Here is a 22,045-nt window from a genome sequence, read left to right as displayed (position 1 = left end):
CTGAATTGTATTTCCCCAAAATTCATATGTTGAAGTCCTACCCTCAGTACCTCAGAATGTGATTGTATTTGAAGACAGTTCCTTTAAAAATAAAATAAAGTCATATGAGTGGATCACAATCCAACATGACTGGTATCCTTATAAGAAGAGGTGATTAGGACATAGACACAAACGAGGGAAGACCTTATGAAAACATGTGGAGAATATCTACAAGCCAAGGAAATTAACACAACCTTTTTACAGTGAAATATTCTATCACTCAACCAATTTTTTTGTGTGTGTGGGCTTGTAACTAAAGGGCTAATATGGCTGATCTGAACTAATATGAATTTTACTAGTATACACCTTTCAGTTAGGAACTACCTACATCTAATCTCAACATCCTGGTCAACATTAGTGGGAAGCGCCTTCACCTGAGAGACAAATGACCTGAATTGCAATCTGGAACCCGCCAATGGCTCATTGTCTGGCCTTGAGGAAGTAGGTTCCTCAGTTACCTCAGCCATAACATGAAAAATTAGTTTATTAAATCTCTAAACTTCTTGTCAACTATCAAATTCTACAATTCATGTGAGTCCTTGATGCTTGATCAAAGCCAAAATATGTGCATATCAGGCAAAAAGAAATTAAACCTCCAATGAAAATGTGGATTTACAGAGACTTATAAAAACTGGTCATAAATATGATGCCTGTCAGGTTAAATTCTTAAGTAGAAAAGATGGTGCGCAAAGTAACTCAAAACTTTTGAGAGAAAACTTTTTTTCCTAGAATGGTGGGCCATGGAGCAAGGGGACCCTGATGATTACTGAGCTTTCCCCCAAGCTGCTTTGAAGAGCGTGTCTAAGGATCATTTCAGACACCCATCACTCTTATTTTTAGCTCTGAGTTCTCTTCACGAGTGTACTGACCTGTGCCTTGGAGTTCAAGAGGGCTCCCAGATATGGCTCATGATTCATTTGCAGGTACCTAGCATTGATTTCCAGAAAGGTCAGAGGAGAAGGAGCCTGGAAAAATGATTTTGGACATAAATTCCTTTTTTGCTTTTGTTCCTGGTCCAACCAATTGATCAGAAATTTACACTCCACAAATTGATCCCTTAGGTGCCATAGGCAATTGGCAATGAAAACAGAAGCAATATTGTTCTCCAAGGGCCCCACAGCTGGTGTGGAGGGAACAAAACGCAGGGCTTTGGTCACAGGCTATTTTCAGCCTCTGATAGCAGTTGTGTTACTCATGTCTCCCCTCGGCCTCCCTCCCGCCCTTCCCTCTGCAGGCCAAGGCTGGCGAAGGCCTCCATATATTTAAAAGGACGTTAGCCCCTCCTTACTCAGTTGAGCTGACAGAGACCGAACAGGCAGGTAAGTAGAGAAAAGCAGGTGTTTGGGCTGGAGGTGGGCTCCCGGCTTGGTGGCTGGTTGGGACTATGGAAGGTCTCACAGAATAAGGATGTGTTTCACATCCCAAGTACGAGCAACCACTCTGGTGGTCCTGTGTGAGGAGATTCAGTTATGCTCGACTCTGGTGTAGACCTAACTGTTGTTTAGAAAATTCCTAAAAGGAGTGATTAACATTTGGGGGCATGAGAGAACCTCACAGACAGATAAATGAGTAAGGTGTTATTTTTGGTCTAAAACTATTTTCATGGTGGAATAATGTTTCCTATTGTCTTAGCCTAAAGACCTGAATTCTAGTCCTAGAACCACATAATGAATGGATGTGTGACTTTGAGAAGCTCCTGTCCTCAGGGTCTTGGTCTCCTCTGCAAGGATCAGTATGGATGTAGTGACATTTTCTAGACTGTAAAATACTGCACAGTTATAAACTGGTGTGAGAGGTATAGTAGAGCAGAAGCCAGCTTTCCAGTGCTCCAAATACAAAGAATTGTGCTATTCCAAAGGTGTAAGTGAGTGACTGAGATTTTTATTCTTCACCATACCCTGTCTTGCATACAGGAAATACTCGGTGACATTTGTTGGTTTAAAATAGATTTTCCTATCCCAAGGATGTTTAGCAACGGGCTTGCTTTTAATAATTTTAAATTAACCAAAACAGTATCTGAAAAAGGTATTGCTATGTTGAAAATCCATTGAGGGCTCTATTTAGTAGGAGGATAATTCCTAACCAGGAGTGAGGGGGTGATTCCCAGTGTTTCCTCTAGGCTTCTGTGAAGAACGTTTTCTTTTCTTCTCCTCCCCCCAGTCCATCCCCCCCCCTTTTTTTTTACATCCCAGTGAATGACAGGCATGAGTGTGACTGAGAATGAGGAGTGGTTTTAAGCAATGGTCTGAGTGGAGATGCTACACAAAGAACAAAGCCACCACCTCTAATTTCTGTTCCCATCCCTGAGCTGGGACTTTGACTCCTCCAACAAGGAGAAGTTGGTGAACTGGTAGGAGAAACCTTGTCTCTCTGCAGTGCAATTCAATGCAAATTTAATGAGTTTGTATTGACCAAGTTCTGTTCCAGGGCTGGGGAGGTAGCGGCAGCACTAATGCAGGGAAAGGCGGGCTGGAACGGCAGGAAGGGCAGGGAAGTAGGAAGAGCCTTGTCCTCAGTTTACTTTTGGGGCTGAATCTCAAGGTTGGGTATATCACAGTGTATGTAAAACTGCTTTATGACCAAGAAAATGTAAGGGATTCTTCTGGCTTGGCTTTGGTTCCACTTTTAAAAAAGTATATTTTTATTGATTTCAGAGAGGAAGTGAGAGGGAGAGAAAGATAGAAACATCAATAATGAAAGAGAATCATTGATCGGCTGCCTCCTGCACACTCCCTGCTGGGGATCGAGCCCACCACAACTGTGACCTCCTGATTCATAGGTCGACACTCAACCACTGAGCCACCCGGCTGGGCCTTTGGTTCCATTTTGATCAACTTAGTCATTAAAATGAGCCCTGGCTGTTGGCAGGGAGTACAGCTGGCCCTCAGGGCTTGATGTCCTCTCTAGCCCAGGCAGACAGCTGCTCTGTGGCCCACATGTGCAAGCCATTCATTAGAGAACGGGGAGGCAGCCTGAACATCACTTCTCTGAGTTTCCATTTTCTGAGCCGGAAAATTAAGGTAAGGCCAAAGGGATTTGCTAGATTCCAATGAGATGAAGTATAGGAAAGTACTTTGCAAAGCTTAATAAAGCTGCACAATACTCGAGACCTTTCGGAAAAGGCGCAGGGCCAAACCCCATGGGCTGCAGGAGGATTTCCTGATAAGTGCAAGTGTGATGACAAAAGTCTAGAGGTCAGAGTGAATGATAAGCTGACTGGGAGTTAGAAGATGATTGATTTGTTTTACAAGAGGATGGACCCAGGATAGGAATATAATACACAGGAAATACAACTCCTGAGCAGGCAGACTTCCAGTTACAAGCGTAGGGCTCAGATATCTGGGAATACTGTGTCCAGGGTGGGGCTTCATGGCCAAAGAGAAATATGATGCCTTTAAATGTAAAAAAACTAGTTCTTGATTGCAGTGAAGAAAAGCGGGAAGACTATGACTGTCTTAAAGACCACGGAGGATGGGAGACTCTTCTGAGCCTCAATAAGATCCTCATCACAGGAAAGGGTTGATCATGATTTGCTGGTTGTTTACTGCCCTGTTTACTGCAGCAGGGGAGGGGGACGGGGGAGACAGTAGTAGCTTATTGAACTGGCACAACGAATCCTGCAAGAAGTCATTCTCCAGGGGAAAAAACAAGTTTAAGGAAGTGAAGTAATTACTAAGGGTCACACGGCTAGACAATGACAGAGCCAGTGCTACATGGTCTTGAAAAACAAATTACAGCCCGGCTGGTGTGGCTCAGTGGTTGACTGTCATCCCATGAATCAGAAGGTCACTGGTTTGATTCCCAGTTAGGGCACATGCCCAGATTACAGGCTCGATCCCCACTGGGGGGCACGCAGGAGGCAGCTGATCAATGTTGATTCACTCCCATCGATGTTTCTATCTCTCTCTCCCTTCCTCTCCTTCTAAAATCAATAAAAGCATATTTTTTTTAAAAAATTACAAAGGTCAAAGTAGAACAAAGTGAGTTTCTGAGAGTGAAAGTTGGCCCTCCTTCAGAGATAATGTCAGAAAATATGTAATATGACCCCCTATTACACCCTAAGAGTAATGGGCAGGCATGTGTACTGTGTCTAAGTTTTAAAGGGCCTCTTCACAGGGAAGAAGCTTAGGAGGAAGCTACTGACCTTGAGTGTCCTACATGTGGGAGCTGAAGGGCACTGTCTCCCTGAGCCCAGGGAGGGACTCTGCTTGGCTCTGCTGTTTCCCTTCAAAGCACAGATCACCAGAGAGGTCAGCTGGTGTTAGGCAACAGAGCTGCCAAAGCAAGGAAGTGGCTGCCCTGGGTCACCAGGCACCCTGATCCCCCAAGGGGGTTGCCTCTCTCCCTGGCCTGGCTGTGTCTCTTCCTGGGTGCAGCACACTCTGAAGGCTGAGAAACAGAATTGCTTCACAGTCTGGACCAGAAGGGCCCCAGAGCAGAAGTAAGGAGAAATTTGCTTGTTTTAAGAAAATGGATTTAGGCCCTGGTTGGATAGCTCAGTTGGTTAGATCATCATCCTGATACACTAAGGTTGTGGGTTCAATTTCCAGTCAGGGCATGTACAAGAAACAACCAGTGAATGCATAAATAAGTGAAACAATAAGTCGATGTCTCTCTCTCTCTCTCTCTCTCTCTCTCTCTCTCCCTCTCTAAAAATCAATAAATAAAAATTTAAAAAGAAAATGGATTTTTAAAATAGAGGTAAAATAATAATAGCAACACAAATTATTAAACACCTGCTATGTATTAAGGATCTATGTATATAGTGTCTTTGCTATTATTATTATTATCTTATTTAACCTGAAAACAACCTTCTAATTCAAGTCTCCCCATCCTGTCTTTGCATGAGGACACTGGGCTCAGAGATGTTGAGCAATTAGCCGACAGTCCCACTGATTGTGTCGTTTGAACTCTGGCCATTCTTCCCAAAGCCTGAGTTCCACTATGCCACATCATCTCCCTTACCTGGATTAAGAGACTAGAGAGGAGGCAGTGTTTGAGAGGGGATGCAACTGGGGCAGCATTTCCGTAAGGTGAGGCTTCAGTTGCCATTCAGATCCCTAAATCTGTTTCAGGGCTTGAAGGACCCTTGAAGGAGCCTCACAACATTGCAGCACTTGGACATCCATCCCTAGTCGAGGTAAAATCAATAGTGAGAGAGAACTCTTCAGCTCCAAAGGAGTCCTTTCCATGTTTGAATAGCACTGGCCTTAGAAAGTCCTTTATGTTACTGAATCAAATTCAGTCTCCCTGTTACTCCCACCCATGAGTACTCTGTTCCACGGAGAGACAATGGGTTAACCAGATTGTTTGGGACGTTTGGTTAATGGAGGTGCTGAGTCTTGACCCCTCTCCAGTGGGTTGTGAGCAGGGACACGGGACACAGAACCAGCTTAACTGAGGTTTCAATTGAAGCTCTGCCATTTACTAGCCGTGTGACCTCAAACAAGTCACTTAAGCTCTAAGTCTCAGTTTTATTTATCTGCAAAATGGGAATAACAAACTTAGCTCTGTAGGACTGTTACACTAAAAATAGTTTATATAAAGGCAGCTGATGCATGGTTAACAATAAGTAATAGTTAACGTTAATATAAGAACACAGCTTTGGGGTCAGAGAGACCCAAGTTTCAAGTAGCCATGTGACCTTGGGCAATGTAATTTCCCTCAGACTCCATTTCCCCATCTCTAAATTTTGTAATATTACCTAGATTGAAGGGTTGCTGTGAAGATTAAATGAGATATGACACAGGCCCAAGGGCAGGTCCTCAGACACACATTAGCTTCAATAATAATCCTATATAATAAAAGCATAGTATGCAAATTGTCCCCTCCACCGGGAGTTGTCTGGGAGTTTGACCAGGGGGCAGGGCCAGCTGGGAGAAGGGAGGGAGGCCCCAGCCAGCAGTGTCAGCAGGCAACCGGAGGAAGGGAGTGAGTACCCGGCCAGCAGCCGGCAGCCGCTAGGGAACCTACCAGTGCATGAATTTCATGCACCAGGCCTCTAGTGTTATTATATTTGCAATAATTATTATCTCTTAGGTTCCAGATAAAAGTTATAAGATCCAAAATCTTTGTCTCAGCCAGTGCAGACAATTTAAATCACTGTAGGATGATCAGGCTTCTAATAGGATGACTAAATGAACCAACACTGAGCTAAAAATTGCATTTTCAATTGAGGTCTCTGCTCGGTCAGGGCCTAAGATTCCTTCCCAGGCATTTTAATGGACAAAGAGGAAACTGAATCACTCAGTGCCCATTTTATTCACCCCACCCACTTTTGCCCTAGGGTATCACCTTTCCACTCCATAGTTGGTATTTAAAAAACAAAGAAACAGAGTGTTGGATTAGGAAGAATATGCCTAAGATACCCAGTTGGTTTTTCTTTTAAAAATTCAGTTGATGCATGGCCACTTTGAGTTAGTACTGAACTAATGGGCTCTTACATTTTATAATACTCTACAGTTGACAAAGCTATTTGACGTACTTGAAATGCTATAGTCCTACCAGCAATAGTGAAACAGACAGGACTACGATGCCCCTTTTAGAGAGGATATTGAGGCTCAGAGCATTGAAGGGTTTTCCCCGATCATATAGCTTTGAAGAGGCAAGACAGAACTGGGACTCTGATCTCCTGCATTTCACCAGGGCTTTCCCAGCCCCCACTACGGCACCTTCCCAGTGTGATCTCTGCCACAGCGTTATTCATTCAGAAGTTGTACACGTTGTCTCTCACTGGGACCTCGTATCCAAAAGTCTGCAGTCCCCCTCTCACCGCTGAAGTGGCAGGACCCTGCCTTCTGCCTCATCCCCATAAATCTCAGACGGCCCTCATTTCAATCCTGAGCAACTTCCTCAGTGACAACGCAGCCATCTCCTCACCAGGCCCAGGACATGGGATGGAGATTGTGACCCAGGGGACAAATGGGTCTGAGTGACAGGCATGCCTATATTTCGTGTCCCACCTTTAATGGCCCTCGCCTGTGCCGGGCAACACTGATAAACAAATGGTCCATCCCTTGGTGTCTTGCCAGCGTGAACTCACATTGTGGGCCTGGCTAGGGGTGTTGAGACACAGGAATTCCAAAGTAATGCAAGAGGCTAAAAAGGTTATGCATGGAAGCCAGGGCCTAGATGTGCTTTCAGCCCATAGTGACTTACTTTGCAAACGGGTGCTGTTTGCATGCCCTGATATAAAGGGTGTGACGACGCCTTGCCTTTGAATAGCTTCTCAATGAAGTCCCCCTTACCGAGGTTCTGATTTTCCGTGGTTCCGGTTACCAGCAGTCAGCCTTGGTCCAAAAATATTAAATGGAAAATTTCAAGAAATAAACAATTCATAAGTTTTAAATTGCGCGCCATTCTGCGCCGTGTGATGAAACCGCGCTGTTTTAGGTAGGGATGAAATCTCGCGGTGCGTCACCCAAGACATGAATCTCGGATTCATGCTGCATACACTCCCCGCCCCGGCCCGTCACTTAGTAGCCTGGTTTGTTTTCACTTCAACCCTTGTGATATCCCAGGGCTGTGTTCAAGTCACCCTCATTTTACTTAACAATGGCCCCAAACTGCAGGAGTAGCAAGGCTGGCGATGCAGATATGCCAAAGAGAAGCCGAGAAGTGGTTCCTGTAAGTGAAACTGTATGTATAGGGTTCACTATGATGCCTGGTTTCAGGCATCCTCTGGGGGTCTTAGAACATATCCCTCCCAGGGATACTACTGTACTGCTTTAAATTCCGTATTTCCATGACCTTCACATTGGTCCTGCGAGGAAAGTGCAGGAGATAGTATTATCGCCGTTTTTCACCCAAGTTCTAGGTCACAAGGTCAAGAATAGAATCCATGTCTTCCAATTCAGGATGCTTTACAACACCCTTATCTTTGGGCCTTTAAGCATTGAAAGAAAAAAAAATCAGAGGTGTCTTCTGTGTTTGGCCTCCACTGCTACAATTCCATCTTTAGAAATGAAACTGGGCACCTGTTTAATAGAACCTTTACGGATTTCTATTTTGGGTTTCAAATCCTGACATATGTATGTCAGATATTTATGATCACTTTTTAAAAACCTGTACTAGGATAGGTTACTTTGTGAAGAAGTTATTATCTATAATCTTATCCTCACTTTGAAAAGCATCACGTGTAGGCGATTGCTGAACACACACACACACACACACACACACACACACACACACACACACCCCTCATACATCCAAGAGGCATATCTCTCTCCCATTAACTTGCAGGACATGCCAATGAAATCTCCAGTGGAGATCTGAAGTGAGAAATTTGACCTCAGGTTTTTTCCTGAAAAATTTCCACATCATTAATTTCACAAGTGTCACTGTCACATTCCTGGAGATATATTACATTTTCTCCTTTATTTTATATCATATTGAAACTCCAGATCAAAATGAACATGGGCAAAATTATGTGATTCTATCCTTTTCCAGAGAATATCATCTTTAATTAGGGAAAGATTGCTCTAAGAAAAGGAGGTTAGCTAAGAAAATACTACACCAAGTGTTTACTTATGCCTCACCTTGTTTATAAATGAAGGGATTGGTCAATCGTGAAAATCTATTCCAATCATAAAAGTCCTAAAATTTTAATGAAGTAAAATAAATAAACTTTTTTGGGAATATTAAGGCCTCTATGCCTTTCTGGGTGCTCTTTTCTCTGCCTGAAGTGTTCTTCCTCTTTCTCTGACGAACTCTTAGTCACCCTTCAAAACCCGGTATGGATGTGCCATCTTCTGTGATCCTTCAACACCACTGCTTTCATTTCTAATCTAAACGTGGGTAGCCATTTCCTCTGAGTTTGCATGGCACATCTCACAAGACTCTTCTCTGTTGCCTGTCTTCCTCAATAGAATGTGGACTTCCCAATTCTGGGGGACACAATTCACTTATTATTTTTATGTTTTCCTCCTTGAGTCCCTCACCAGTACCTGATGCAGTGCTTGACACATGATAGTTAGGTAGTAAATGCATAGTGAATGAATGAATGAATGAATGAATGAATGAATACAGACTTGATTCCCAAGCCTTTCAACTCAAAATTCATTATTCTTTCCACTAACCAAACAACTTGATCTATAGAAATAGAAGCATTAAATGTTTCCTTTAAAAAAAAAAGCTTTTTCTACAATTATACTGAATTAAAGAGCCTGCTTCTATAGAGGAAGGATAGGCTGTTCCCAGCTAACCTCACACTGTTTTTGTAAATGGAAAAAGCTCCTTGCAGGGACATTCAGGTAGGGATGTTCCCTTTGGTCTGAGTATCAGGTTCAGTGGTCTGTTTGCTATTTACCTTCTGTTTCTTAGCAAAACCTGTCCTTGCTATGAGTCTGGGAGACACATTCCTGACCAGTGACCAGGAGGGCTTAGTGGCAATGGCCAACTATTATAAGAAGGTGACTAGCTTCCCAGGAGGGAAAGAGAAGGTCAGAAGCAGCCACTTGGAATGAGCTGATAGTGTTTGGTGTCGATGACAAGATGACACACCAGGCTTCGAGAAACCAAAGGATCCCAGTGAAAATTCAGGCCCCGTGGGGCTGGCAGGATTTCAGAAATTTCACTGAGTATGGGTGATTTATTTTAGTTTTGCTCTGGAGAAACTGAAAATTGGATTCATACTTATACACAGACACAGAAAGGAAAACATTTTCTGATGCTCCTCCTTGCCTAGTATCTCTCTCTCTCTCTTTTTTAAATCCTCACCTGAGGATATTTTTCCATTGATTTTTAGAGAGAGTGGGAGAGAGAGGGAAAGACAGAGATAAATATTTATTAATGTAAGAGAAACACATTGATTGGTTGCCTCCTGACCAGGGCTCCGGCCAGGGAGGAGCCTGCAACTGAGGTACATGCCCCTGACCAGAATCGAACCTGGGCACCCTTCAGTCGGCAGGCTGACTCTCTATCCATTGAGCCAAACCGTCTAGGGCTGTCTAGTACCTCTTAAACTTAACTCTGTAGTGAGGAGACAATGATGGCCCAGGGCTGTGGGTATCAGCAACTCCTTGCAGCAGAATGTGCTCAAATTGTGTGGGTAAACACACAGCATCCTCACTGGCTCTTGTGACCACACCTGGCACTGGGAGCTCTGTCATGTACCTTCCTGCACATCATGTCACTTGGTCCTCTAAACAACACTGTGAGCAGCAAGGAAAAGAATAAATCTCTTTATAGCATAGCTGGGAAGACAGATGTAAGAAAAGCTATGCAGTTCATCTTGATGCGCACAGCGAGGTGTGGGTAGCCCCAAAAGCAGAAGGTAGGTTTCCAGACCACTGATCTAGGATAGTGCTAATATAGCTTATTGCATGGGCTGGGATATTTCCTTAAAAAAGAATTAATGAATAGGAGGAATAAATCTGAACAGGATATTTTAAAGAGTATACTAGAGGCCCGGTGCACGAAATTCGTGCATGGGGGTGTGTGTCCCTCAGCCCAGCCTGCACCCTCTCCAATCTGGGACCCCTCAAGGGATGTCCGACTGCCCACCGGGATCGGGCCTAAATGGGCAGTTGGACATCCCTCTCACAATCCAGGACTGCTGGCTCCCAACTGCTCGCCTGCCTGCCTTCCTGATTGCCCCTAACCACTTCTGCCTGCCAGCCTGATCACCCCCTAACCACTCCCCTGCCAGCCTGATTGATCCCTAACTACTCCCCTGCCAGCCTGTTTTCCCCTAACTGCCCTCCCCTGCAGGCCTGGTCACCCCTAACTGCCCTCCCTGCAGGCCTGGTCCCCTCACAACTGCTCTCCCCTGCAGGCCTGGGTCCCCCCAACTGCCCTTCCCTGCAGGCCCAGTCACCCCCAACTTCCCTCCTCTGCCGGCCTGGTCACCCTAACTGCCCTCCCCTGCAGGCTTGATCGCCCCCAACTGCCCTCCCTTGCAGGCCTGGTCCCTCCCAACTGCCCTCCCCTGCTGGCCTGATCAACCACAACTGCCCTCCCTTGCAGGCCTGGTCCCTCCCAACTGCCCTCCCCTGCTGGCCATCTTGTGGTGGCCATCTTGTGTCCACATGGGGGCAGGATCTTTGACCACATGGGGGCAGCCATCTTGTGTGTTGGAGTGATGGTCAATCTGCATATTAGTCTTTTATTAGATAGGATAGAGGCCTGGTGCACGGGTGGGGGCCAGCTGGTTTGCCCTGAAGGGTGTCCCAGATCAGGGTGGGGGTTCCCTTGGGGCATGGGGTGGCCTGGGCAAGGGGCCTGTGATGGTTTGCAGGCCAGCCACGCCCCCCGGCAACCCAAGTGGAGGCCCTGGTATCTGGGATTTATTTATCTTCTACAATTGAAACTTTGTAGCCTTAAGCAAAGGCCAAGACAGGCCAGGGCTGCAGAAGCTTGGCTTCCTCCATCGCCAGGGACAACCCTAGCCTCCTGCTCTCTCCAGCTCCATGGCTGCCACAATTTTTGTTGGGTTTTATTTATCTTCTATAATTGAAACTTTGTAGCCTTGAGTGGAGTCCTGGGCCTGCCAGGGTGCGTGGAAAGCTTGGCTTCCTCTATCGCTGGGGAAACCCAAGCCTCCCTCCTGCTCACTCCATGGCCACAGCCATCTTGGTTGGGGTTAATTTGCATACTCGCTCCTGATTGGCTGGTGGCGTGGCTTGTGGGTGGAGCAGACTGATGGTTAATTTGCATATTACTCTTTTATTAGATAGGATATTTTTATCAGCAAGAGTAGCTAAGGCTTTGCTACCCAAAGGGTGGTCCATTACTAGCAGTATCAGCACTGCCTGGGGTCTGTTAGAAATGCAGAATTCCCTGCCTCTCCCAGAATCTGCATATTATTAGCAAGATCCGAGGTAAATGGAGAAGCACTGGACTAGATCAGAAGATAATGCCACTTTAATAGGTTATTGCCACATCTTCTTCTTTTGTATTGCCACTTCTGATGGAATATTTCTTAAAACCCTCGATGGAAAATATGATGACACTTAATATTTGTATATAATTTTATAGACACAAAATTAGCTCATTCATTCCCTCCAAGAACACTGAGAGGTCCATAGGAGCAGATGCTTTTGAAATATAACAGAAGAGGAAACTGAGTCCCAATGTAGTGAAGTGACTTGCTCAGAGCCTTCTTCAATGACTTGCACACAGTAACTATTGAATGAATGAATGAATGAACCACCAAACAAAATAGGGCAGAATCCTGGTCTTCAGACTACTGCACTGTCAATGATGGTTCATTCCCGAGGCTGCCTAAATTTGGGGTATTTGCTTTATATCTTGTTAGACTTGACCTTGGTCAGAAAGTCTTCAAGATGCCGAACTTGGGTGGCGGTGCAAAATGTGGAGCCTGTGAAAAGACAGTCTATCACGCGGAAGAAATCCAATGCAACGGAAGGAGTTTCCACAAGACCTGTTTCCACTGCAGTGAGTTGGATGAACACCACGAGGGCCCCTCAGCATCCAGGGGGAATTTCAAAGCTCACATTTAGCCACCAATACTTACATATCCGTGGTTCTCAGAGTGGTCCTGGGACCAGCAACATCAGCATCACTTGGGAATTTGTGGATCCCACCTTAGGAAGGGTCAGTGCTCTCCTGAGCACCCTCTCTCCAACCACTTGCCCAGCTCAGAGGCCATTTCCCTGCAGCTCAAAGTCAGAGCAAGCTGGCCTCAGTGATGAAAGCTTTAACCCAGGGGTGACATTTGCAAGGTGTGACTTGGCAGAGAAAGACGGCCATTAGTTATCTGGACAGGATGGATTTGGCTCTAGGTGTCTTTCCCACTGGCCAGCTGTCACTGAAGTCAGCTGCAACTGGCTTTTCCTAAGAAAGAACTTGTGTCAGACAGGGGAACACGTGCCAATTCTGTTTAAGAGTCAGAAAAGGAAGCAGTTCTGGGCCTGGGCACCAGTCACTTGACAAAGGGAATTTTTAGCATCACCTGCCAGACGCAGATTCACAAATGTTGAAGCTGGGGCAATTTTAAGACCTCATGGTCCATCTGGGAGTCTGGCTCTGCCGGACTCCTGTGACTTCGGACAAGTCATTTCTCACCTGTGAGCCCGGGCTGTAAGCATCCGTAGCAGAGCCAGGAATAGCACCTGCATCTTTGACTCTCTCTAGTCAAATGCACACTTTGACATGAGTGCATTCTGGAATTTCTTAGTAGTTAGCCCTGTTTTGGGAGAACAGTCTGTTTTGGCCACTTACCTTCTTTGCTTCCCTCCAGTAGATCTGGCTTAAGGGTCAGCTTTACTGGACATTTGGCAGATCCCCTCCCCCGACAGTCTCCCACCCTACCTCCCTGCTGCAGCCCAGTGACCACAAGGCGTCACACTGTTTCAAACAGAACTTGAAGGGGTGGGCTCCATCTGTTGCGGCAGGAGACACTCCATCCTTAAACTGCCAAAAACAGTAACGTTTTATCTGCTGCAGGCGTTTCCATTATCTCTAACCTCCCGCAGCAAACATAAATATCACCGAAGAACAGGGGAAAATACTGTTCTGAGTGATTGGGTTGGCAGATTTACTGATGCTTTGAGTTTTTAACAATGGGTAGTTATTTTAAGTCACCTGACATATCCATCAGATTCATTATTATTATTACAGTTATCCAAAAGTCATTGCTCAAGAGAGTTTATCCCATAACCCTCTGGCTTTTGTCCCAAAACAGCTCGTGTTCTTAATGAAGAGTGAGAGTGAGGAATATTGGCAAGGACACTGGCGTTGGAGAAAAAATGACTCGGGTTTGAGTCTGGGTTCTGCCATAGACCTTGGGCAAGTCATTTCTCCATCAAGCCTCCGTCTCCCATCTATAAATGGAGATGGTCATACCTACCGTACAGGTTGTTGTGAGAAGAAAGCTGGAGTTCTTGATAGGAAATTCAGCTTTCTAGGCCTTTATTCTCCTTTATCAGCTTTGACACCTGAGTGGGAGTGGAAAAGTGTAGTGAAGCGCTCCACGGTAGGGTGTCTTGTGTTTCCCAGTCAGCAGGAGGACGCCCCTGTTCAGTAGAGCCGTGGCGGAAGGGCTGTGAGCGTGTGGTAGTGCATTCCATTCCACCCTTTGATGTTTTCCTTAGAACTCGTAGGTGGGATGGATGAGAATCTGAGCAGTATACGTTCCTACAGTGGTACACAGAAAGATCCGAGAGAGAAGCACACTTTTTAATATTATCATTGAAAGACTTACCTGTCCACAGGCAACCCTATAATCCCAGAAATGGGGTTCAGAGAGGCACAGTCTACCTAAGCCTGTCCCCACCAGTGTTTGCCCAACTTCTGGACAAATCTTAATCCTCCCTACTAGCACTGTCCAAAAGAAATATAAGCCACATATGTAAATTTAAATTTTCTAGTAACCATATTTTTAAAAGGTACAAAGAAACAGGTGAAATCAATTATAAAACACTTTACTTAACATAATATATATAAAACTAGAGGCCCAGTGCACGAAATTCGTGCACTCAGTGGTGGGGGGGGCGGGGTCCCTCAGCCCGGCCTATAGTCCGGAAGCCCTCGGGGGATGTCCGACTGACAGCTTAGGCCTGCTCCCCTGGGGGAGCACACTGTCCATCATGGGGCAGCTCCTGTGTTGAGCGTCCTGTGTTGCATCATAGCGACTGGTCATTCTGCTGTTTGATTTGCATATTAGCCTTTTATTATATAGGATTATAATTTATGTGTAATCAGTGCACAAATGATTAACAAATTATTTTTATATTCTTATTTTGTCTGTATTGAGTGTTTGAAATTTGGTGCGCACTTTGCAGTGACAGTACTTCACGTGGCAGGCGAGTGTCTGGGGTACTGGACAGCACAGCTCACTGTGTCTGTGCTTGAGAGTGGGTCAAGCACAGGAGTGGTATTGAATGGGCCAGGGAGTGCCAGGGCATCCGCAGTTCTGCAGTGACAGGAATGAGCACTGGAGGAGGAGTCAAAGCTCTGAGGCCAGGCATGGCTCAGTTGTATAATCGTGGACAAGTTGCTCGTCTTCATTCACACATGCATGCATGCATTCATCCACTTATTCATCCATTCATCTATCCATCCATCTACCCATTCAACAAATGTTTACAGAGGACTAATTCTGGGCCAGACTCCATGCTATGTTCTGGGGATATTAACATGAAAGCCTTGCCCTTAAGGAACTCAGAATCTAGAACATCTATAAATATTTAAGAAATTGTTCTAATTGGTAACTGAGAGCAACAAGGGCAGAGACAGATATACATATACCTTATGTGCCCAAATATAAAGCATTTTCCTCCCAAAATTATCCCTCATAAGGGTTTCCCTTGTTTTCAAAGCTTTATAAAGTCTCCCATGCTATAAGACAGTCTCTCCATTATCTTATTATTCATTTTTTAAAATTTTAACAGAATTTTTAATACCCATAACATTGACATAATTGTTTCATAAACTTCTCTTTCCCCAAACACACAGCCACCAGCCTCTGGCCAGTCCTACCTCATCTACATCTTTATCGTCTACACACACACACTCTTATTCAATTACTTTATTTTTAAAAATAAAATACCATTTGAGGAAGGCATATGAGCCTGAAACAACCTCATTCAATGCTGAATTGCTTATAGAGGTCATTTGATGGAACTGGTTTAAAAATAAAAAAGGAGGCAAGTAAATTGAATGTATGTGTATTCTTATTCCTGGGGCTGTGACCTCCCTCTAATAATCACTGAGCATCACCATGAACAACCTTGAAGGATCATTGCTACAAAGCAATAGAGCCCGTTGTTACTTTGTGGAAATCCTACATATTTTTAAAAGCTGCCCTAATGTCATGTTAATAGGTACTTCTGACTGAGACACAATTTCCAGGTGACAGCCTCCCACCAGGTGCAAAGGGGGCTGCGGAGAGTGGAGAAGAGCTGCCCGGGAGGCTGGGCCAGGTGTCTCAGAGACACTGCTGATGCTGAAGATGCAGAGAAACAATCTGGATACCATTGTTTCCCGAATTTGTGTGCAATTAGGAAAGGAAAAATAACATCTCCAAATCAATATGTGACTGAATTATGTCATTAAATTAAATACTGTAAGTAGGGATTTGACACTTTCATTTATATCCTTAAAAGTTTTTCTTTTAAATTGACAAAATAAATCTTTCTATAAATCCTCTCTCTGGGAAAATGGAGGTTTGCTTTGTACACTTTTCATTATGGGGGACACTTTATATTAGATAACATACTGTGACCAGGGGGCTTGAGTCAAGATAAGCCCTAAGGGTCTCTGAGACAGGTCTCCCCCCATCACCTCCTCTTGGCTTCCAGACTGGATCAGAAGAAGCCTCCATGGTAACTGTCTCCTTGAATGTCGCAGTGCCCTCCTAAGGCCATGATAAGTAGAGAAACTGCTCAATCCTAATTCTTACATGATTAAGAAAAAATAAGTTCCTCTCCTGCCTCAGCCCCTTACCTTCTACTCACGTACACACACACACACACATACTACCCTGGTGTCATTTAGGAAGTCACTCCGTAATTCAGGTTCTTCTGAGTCAGGGACAATATTCTTAGCTGACCCAAGACCACATGCCTGGTTCCACTTCCACCTCTTTCTTGCTGGGCACCACTGAACACATTGCTTCCCTCTCTGTGCCCCAGGACAGGTGCACCGGTCAGGAGTCAAAGTGTTCTTGGCCGAGGGCCCCTCTGCTCAGTCTCTTGGCCCCGAGCATGGCTTTGGAGGTGCAGGGAAGTGGGGAGGAGTCTAACCCCAACCTCCTGACCTTCCTCTCTTCGGCAGTGGCCTGTAGGAAGGCTCTGGACAGCACCACGGTCGCAGCTCACGAGTCGGAGATCTACTGTAAGGCCTGCTATGGGCGCAAGTATGGCCCCAAGGGGATCGGGTTTGGACAAGGTGCCGGCTGCCTCAGCACCGACACAGGCGAACACCTGGGCCTCCAATTCCAAGAGTGAGTGACTATCCTGCTTCTCCCGGCCTGCACAGCCCCAGTTATGAGGATAGTTCATTCTGTTCCCATAGCAACATTTCCTGGAAGTGGGAGAATGAACTATTGTTGACTTGCCAACCATAGGAATCCTCAGTCTGACCAAGTTTTAATAATGGGCCATCCCCCCCAAAGACTTTTTAAATTATCTGCCTTTCTAAAGGGCAATTACTTTTGCACATGGCCGTTGGTTTTCATGTCAAGGGAAAACCTAGAAAGTACAGATGTTCCTTTGTTTGACCTTTATAAAACTGCATGGAGTCTCATTTCTTCCCTTTGAGCTTTTCTGTGTAAATCACATAAATATGGCAGGGAAGCAATGGCGTTTGCTGTGTGCGTGTCACTAAAAGATTTCTTCTCTTGGGCTGTAAGATGACTCATGTCCACAGGAGGAGTGGTTCTGTGGGGTGGGGCTGTGCCTCAGGAGGAAACAATCAATTACAACTATCCTGTGGGTGCCCCCTGCTGCCTGTTGCCAACACAGTGCTGAGGTTTCCCCCAACATTATCCTAGGGGGGCTGGGACCTCACACTGTGCCTCTTCCATCTGCCAGTCTCTCTTGATGACCACGCTGACCTCCAGCCCAGAACTGAGTATAGACTGGCAGCCACACACCTGCAGCTGCTGTCTGGCCAGTTGGTGGCCGGGCTCAGCTCTGTGGCGGGACTGGGCAGAAAGGCCCAGGGAGGGCCTGCCCCACAGAGCAGTCAGACCATCTGAAGAGTCACCTGGTCCCTTCCAAAGAGAAGAGCCCACGGTAGAGCCTGAGCAAGTGCAAGGATGTGTGATTAGTCATTTTAATTTTTCCCATTACTCAATCCAACCAGATACTATGTTTAAAGATGATACCAACTGAATCCTCTGCCATGCACTAACCAAGGCTCACTCTTCTATGTTAGGGTTGTCTTATGACGCTGCACAAAGAGGGACAAGAGTCTGGAGACCCTGTCCCACTGCTTATGAGCTCCACTGCTCATGAGTGGCCCCTCCACCCTCACTTTCCTCCAACTAGCCCTGCCTACGTTAGAGGTTATGATGAGTCTAAGGGATAAGTGGACAAGAAAACACCAAAAGATATGGAAACACGGGGTGGTTGTTGTGCCTCTATTTTGTACGTTGTTCTCATGGGGACAAGGAATGGACTATGGTTTGTTTAGTATTAACTGTCAAGATCCCATCTTGCCCTATTATATTTTCACAACTCATTTTGGAAAGTAGACCAATGGGTTTCCAGATGGAACAGAAAAATCTCTACAGTCACAGCAATAATAACAACACAGTAACAAAATGACAATAATAAAAGCTAACATACATGGAACACTTCTTAAGTGCTTTACCATAGAAAGGAAAGGTTTAAACTAATCATAGCTGACATTTAGGAGCCCTTATTCATACCAGGCAGGCACTGTTCTAAAAGCTTTGCGCATGTCACCTCATTTAACCCTCTCAACAACTCTATGAGGGAGGCACTATGACTATCCCCATTTTCTAGATGAGGAGTCTGAGGCACAGAGAAGTTAACTAACTTGCTCAAGGTCACACAGCAAGGGAGGTGGATAGGTTTCATTCATTTGTCTATTTCCATCAGGTCCCCAAAGCAAGCACGGTCAGCCACCACCAGCAACCCTTCCAAGTTCACTGCGAAGTTTGGAGAATCAGAGAAGTGCCCTCGATGCGGAAAGTCAGTCTATGCTGCTGAGAAGGTGATGGGAGGGGGCAAGGTAAGGACTTCTATATGAGCCAAATGGGAGCTGTTTATCTCCACTGGATCAGCTGGGAGGAATGAGAGAAGCAAGTAGAACTGTGGTGGGAGCCAGACCCTTCATTCCCTTTTGCTCTGAGGGACCATTTTAGGAGCCATCCATCCTCACCCGCTTTCCCGGGCTGAGGCTGTCCCCTGCAGTGCCCTTGGAAACCAGAACTGGTGACTTCAATGCAACAAGCATTAGCCCACTAGCTAAGAGGCACTCAGAAGAAGCTCCGGAGATAAAGATGCTCAAGCCTCCCTGCCCTTCAGGGTCCACAGTGCTTCCAGAGGTGCCACCACTACATAATTCAGTCTGCTGCTGGCCTCACCACTGACAGAGCAGACATCTCACAGCAGCAAGACACAACCTCCCTCAAATGTCCTGGCAATCGGGAGAGTGATCAAATGTCTGAGACAGCAACGCACACTCGCTCTACAAGCTCCTATTTCAGGCCTGACCCCAGGCTCTTCACCAAAAGATCTGGGCCCGACGAAAGGAAAACATCCTGCTTACACTAACTGAGGGGTGGAAGGGCCATGGAGAGCAGTGGCTGACTTCAAATATCAGGGCAGTGTCCACCCCAGAGTGACCGTTTGAAGACATGTGAGAACCCCTGGCCCATGCCTGGTAGATATGCGGATGTGCAGAAGGCCGGTGATCTGGATGACCCAAGCCATGCACTCTCCCGACCGGAAATATAGAGTTAAATGAGGTTGAGTTACCTGGATAATTGCCTTATTCATTTTTCTTCTTAACTTTATATTCCATGTAAATGTTACCCACTGTCCCAAATCCAAGCTCCCCTCTCCAGTTTCTTGGTCTTCTAGCCTGTTCTGAAAAGATACACATGGAAATCATAATGATAAGTTTATTTTTCAGGGGTTCTGAGAATTGCTGGCCAAGTCCATAGCATCTCATTTTCTTCAAATCCCTGGAAAAATTATTCCGGAGGCTGATTAGGTACAGGAATGGTTAAGGCAGTGGCACTTCTTTAGATGCGCTGGTCAGGGTAGTGAACATGGAAGCAGAATGTGCTGCCCACCGCATTAAGTATGTAACTCTCCTGTGCTCCTCAGCCTTGGCACAAGACCTGTTTTCGCTGCGCCATCTGTGGGAAGAGCCTAGAGTCCACGAACGTCACTGACAAAGATGGAGAACTTTATTGCAAAGGTGAGTGGTTCCGGAGACTCTCTTGAGATGTTTCCCTGAGGAGAGTTGTGTCTGCAGGACGCACGGCTGCTCAGCCTGAGCAGGGTTTGGGATCTCAGGATGGGAAGACCACCTAAAAAAGAAATCTGCCTAATCTAGCTCTGGTCCTCTCCATCGGAGCATATGGGGGGTGATGCTTGTAAATGCTCAGGGGTAGTGCCCAGGGGAGAGAAGATGAGGAGGAAGAGACCACAGGCCTAGACAAATAGCATCACATTCTCTTCTGAAAACCCAAAAGCCTTCTGTGCACCTGAGTGGCAGGTAGGATTGACTGGGGAGGATGAACTCAGTTTGCCCTCTCTTCTTCTGTCCCTCCCTCCCCCTCCCTCTCTTCCTTTAACCCTCCCTCCCTCCCTCCATTGCTCTTTCCCTCTTTCCTTCCTGACATTACTACTGTTGACGTTGCACACCACTTTACTAACAGAGATAAAACCTACAAGTGGGTTTTCCTTCTGGTCCTCGCAGCTCTGCCCCTAGCTGCCTCCATGATCCCTTTGTCTTGCACAGAGGTAATAGAGGCGTAGCTCTTCCCTGATGCTACAAAAGGAGAGGGATGCATTAGGGCCAAGGTAATGCATCCTCAACCTCAGAGCCTCTCCTAGACCCCAGAAGCTGTGCTGGAGTTGGGTGAGGGGAGCACTGAGAGAGGGAACACTGAGAGGGGGACAGAGGGAGGACATTACTAATCCAGATTGTAGGTTGCCAAGGCTTTTCCCATGAGACACAATGGTTGGCTTCTCCTGGCAGTAGAGGACTCAGTGTCCTCAGCATTCATAAGCCATAAAACCCTAAAATGTTGCTGTGAGCAGCAGAGAGATCAACATGTAGACAAATAATTGCATGTGCAAGTGAAAAAAGCTCTAACAGCAGAGACCTACACAAGGCAGTGACATACAGAGAGGCCAGTGATCAGTATGGGATGTTAGGGATGCTTCTTAGAGGACAAGCTTCCTCTGGTCTTGAAGGATGAGTGTGGGTTTGGGAGGGGGCATTCCAGGCACAGGAAGCAGTGAGTGCAAAGGCCCCAAACTTGGGACACCGTTCTATGTGCCTGGGGAGGCAGGAAGTAGCGGGGAACAGGGCTGGGCAGGCAGCCAGGGGCCAGACTGTGTCAACTCCAATGAGAAAATGTCTGTGAACATAGAGAAGCGCAAAGAAGTATAAGCAATTTTTATTAGAAGATCTAAAGTGTTCATTTTACTTACAAATTATCTTACAAAAAAAAACATTTATTAAAATAAGGATACTTCTTACAGGTGAAAACTATAGGCAGACAAGGAACTGAAATAATGGTGCTAACCAACCCTTCTCTCTCCCCCACCCTGTTTTCGTTCCCAGTTTGCTATGCAAAAAATTTTGGCCCAACAGGTATTGGGTTTGGAGGTCTCACACATCAAGTGGAAAAGAAGGAGTGAAAAGTATACCCGTTCTCAGATCTTTCATCAGCCTGAAACATTTCCCAGTGATCCTGTCCAGATGGACACCCTCCCCAAACATCCTCGCGTGGGTAGTTGGACAGGACTTCTCTTCAGAAGTGATCATAGTCTTCACCCAAAGTTAGAAGAGACCTTTGGAAGCAAATTATTAAAAGTTTAATCTGATTCCTGGGATGGGAGAGGCAATAAATACTTTATCGGTAACTTGTATGTCTCTGGATCTTTTCTTTCAAATAGAGGAGAGTTTTAAAAAAGAGAGGTAGCTCGACAAACTAGCTGCAAAGAACATAATACATGTCGGTGTCCATGTGGAAGGAGCGAGGAGGAGGACACACAGGCCAGAGGAGAGCAGTCTTCCAGAATCTTCAGCTGAGCTTCCTGTAGTCTCAGCTAACGGAGAAGAAAACAGGGTCCCCGCAGAAACAGGCAACTCGACAGTAGATTTGAAAAGGGAATCAAAACTAACAAAACTGCTGAAGAGGAGGTCCTTTTGTCCCATCACAGGCTTGGCAACGTTACACATTTTGTGAAAACTCAGAAAAGGAATGAAAAGTGGCATTGGCATCTGCGTCATAAATGATATGAGGATGGTTTCCTTTTATTCTGGCACAATTTCTGAGGGTTTAGCAATTTCTTAAAACGTCCCTTACATCAAATTGCCAGCCCTGCGA

The 22,045-nt window shown here is 45.7% G+C and overlaps 1 protein-coding gene across 8 annotated transcripts; it reads left to right on the top strand.

Moving 5' to 3' along the window:
* The first annotated feature begins 917 nt into the window (after positions 1-917).
* CSRP3 (cysteine and glycine rich protein 3) lies at positions 918-21,584 on the top strand. 8 transcript variants are annotated; one of them, XM_080641148.1, is made up of 8 exons: positions 1,326-1,358; positions 2,694-3,059; positions 5,115-5,179; positions 12,296-12,435; positions 16,777-16,945; positions 18,570-18,702; positions 19,806-19,899; positions 21,277-21,584. In XM_080641148.1, exons 4-8 carry the CDS (start codon positions 12,324-12,326, stop codon positions 21,351-21,353), a joined length of 585 nt encoding a protein of 194 aa, XP_080497274.1. In that variant the 5' UTR covers positions 1,326-1,358; positions 2,694-3,059; positions 5,115-5,179; positions 12,296-12,323; the 3' UTR covers positions 21,354-21,584. The 8 variants fall into 8 exon arrangements, with proteins under 8 accessions (XP_080497271.1, XP_080497272.1, XP_080497274.1 ...); XM_080641149.1 differs by lacking the exon at positions 2,694-3,059 and adding an exon at positions 2,200-2,389; XM_080641146.1 differs by lacking the exon at positions 2,694-3,059 and having other exon boundaries at positions 1,283-1,358.
* Positions 21,585-22,045: the final 461 nt, after the last annotated feature.

Source organism: Plecotus auritus, assembly GCF_963455305.1.
Source record: "Plecotus auritus genome assembly, chromosome: 9".
Classification (NCBI taxonomy): domain Eukaryota; kingdom Metazoa; phylum Chordata; class Mammalia; order Chiroptera; family Vespertilionidae; genus Plecotus; species Plecotus auritus.
Note: the sequence above shows the minus strand (reverse complement) of the source record. Positions and strands in the feature narration are given on the sequence as shown.

Excerpts from the sequence above, each read along its gene's own strand:
- CSRP3 (XM_080641145.1), top strand. The coding sequence starts at position 12,324 with ATGCCGAACTTGGGTGGCGGTGCAAAATGTGGAGCCTGTGAAAAGACA. Across the intron at positions 16,946-18,569 it reads CTGGGCCTCCAATTCCAAGA|GTCCCCAAAGCAAGCACGGT; the intron begins GTGAGTGACTAT and ends TATTTCCATCAG. Across the intron at positions 19,900-21,276 it reads TGGAGAACTTTATTGCAAAG|TTTGCTATGCAAAAAATTTT; the intron begins GTGAGTGGTTCC and ends TTTCGTTCCCAG.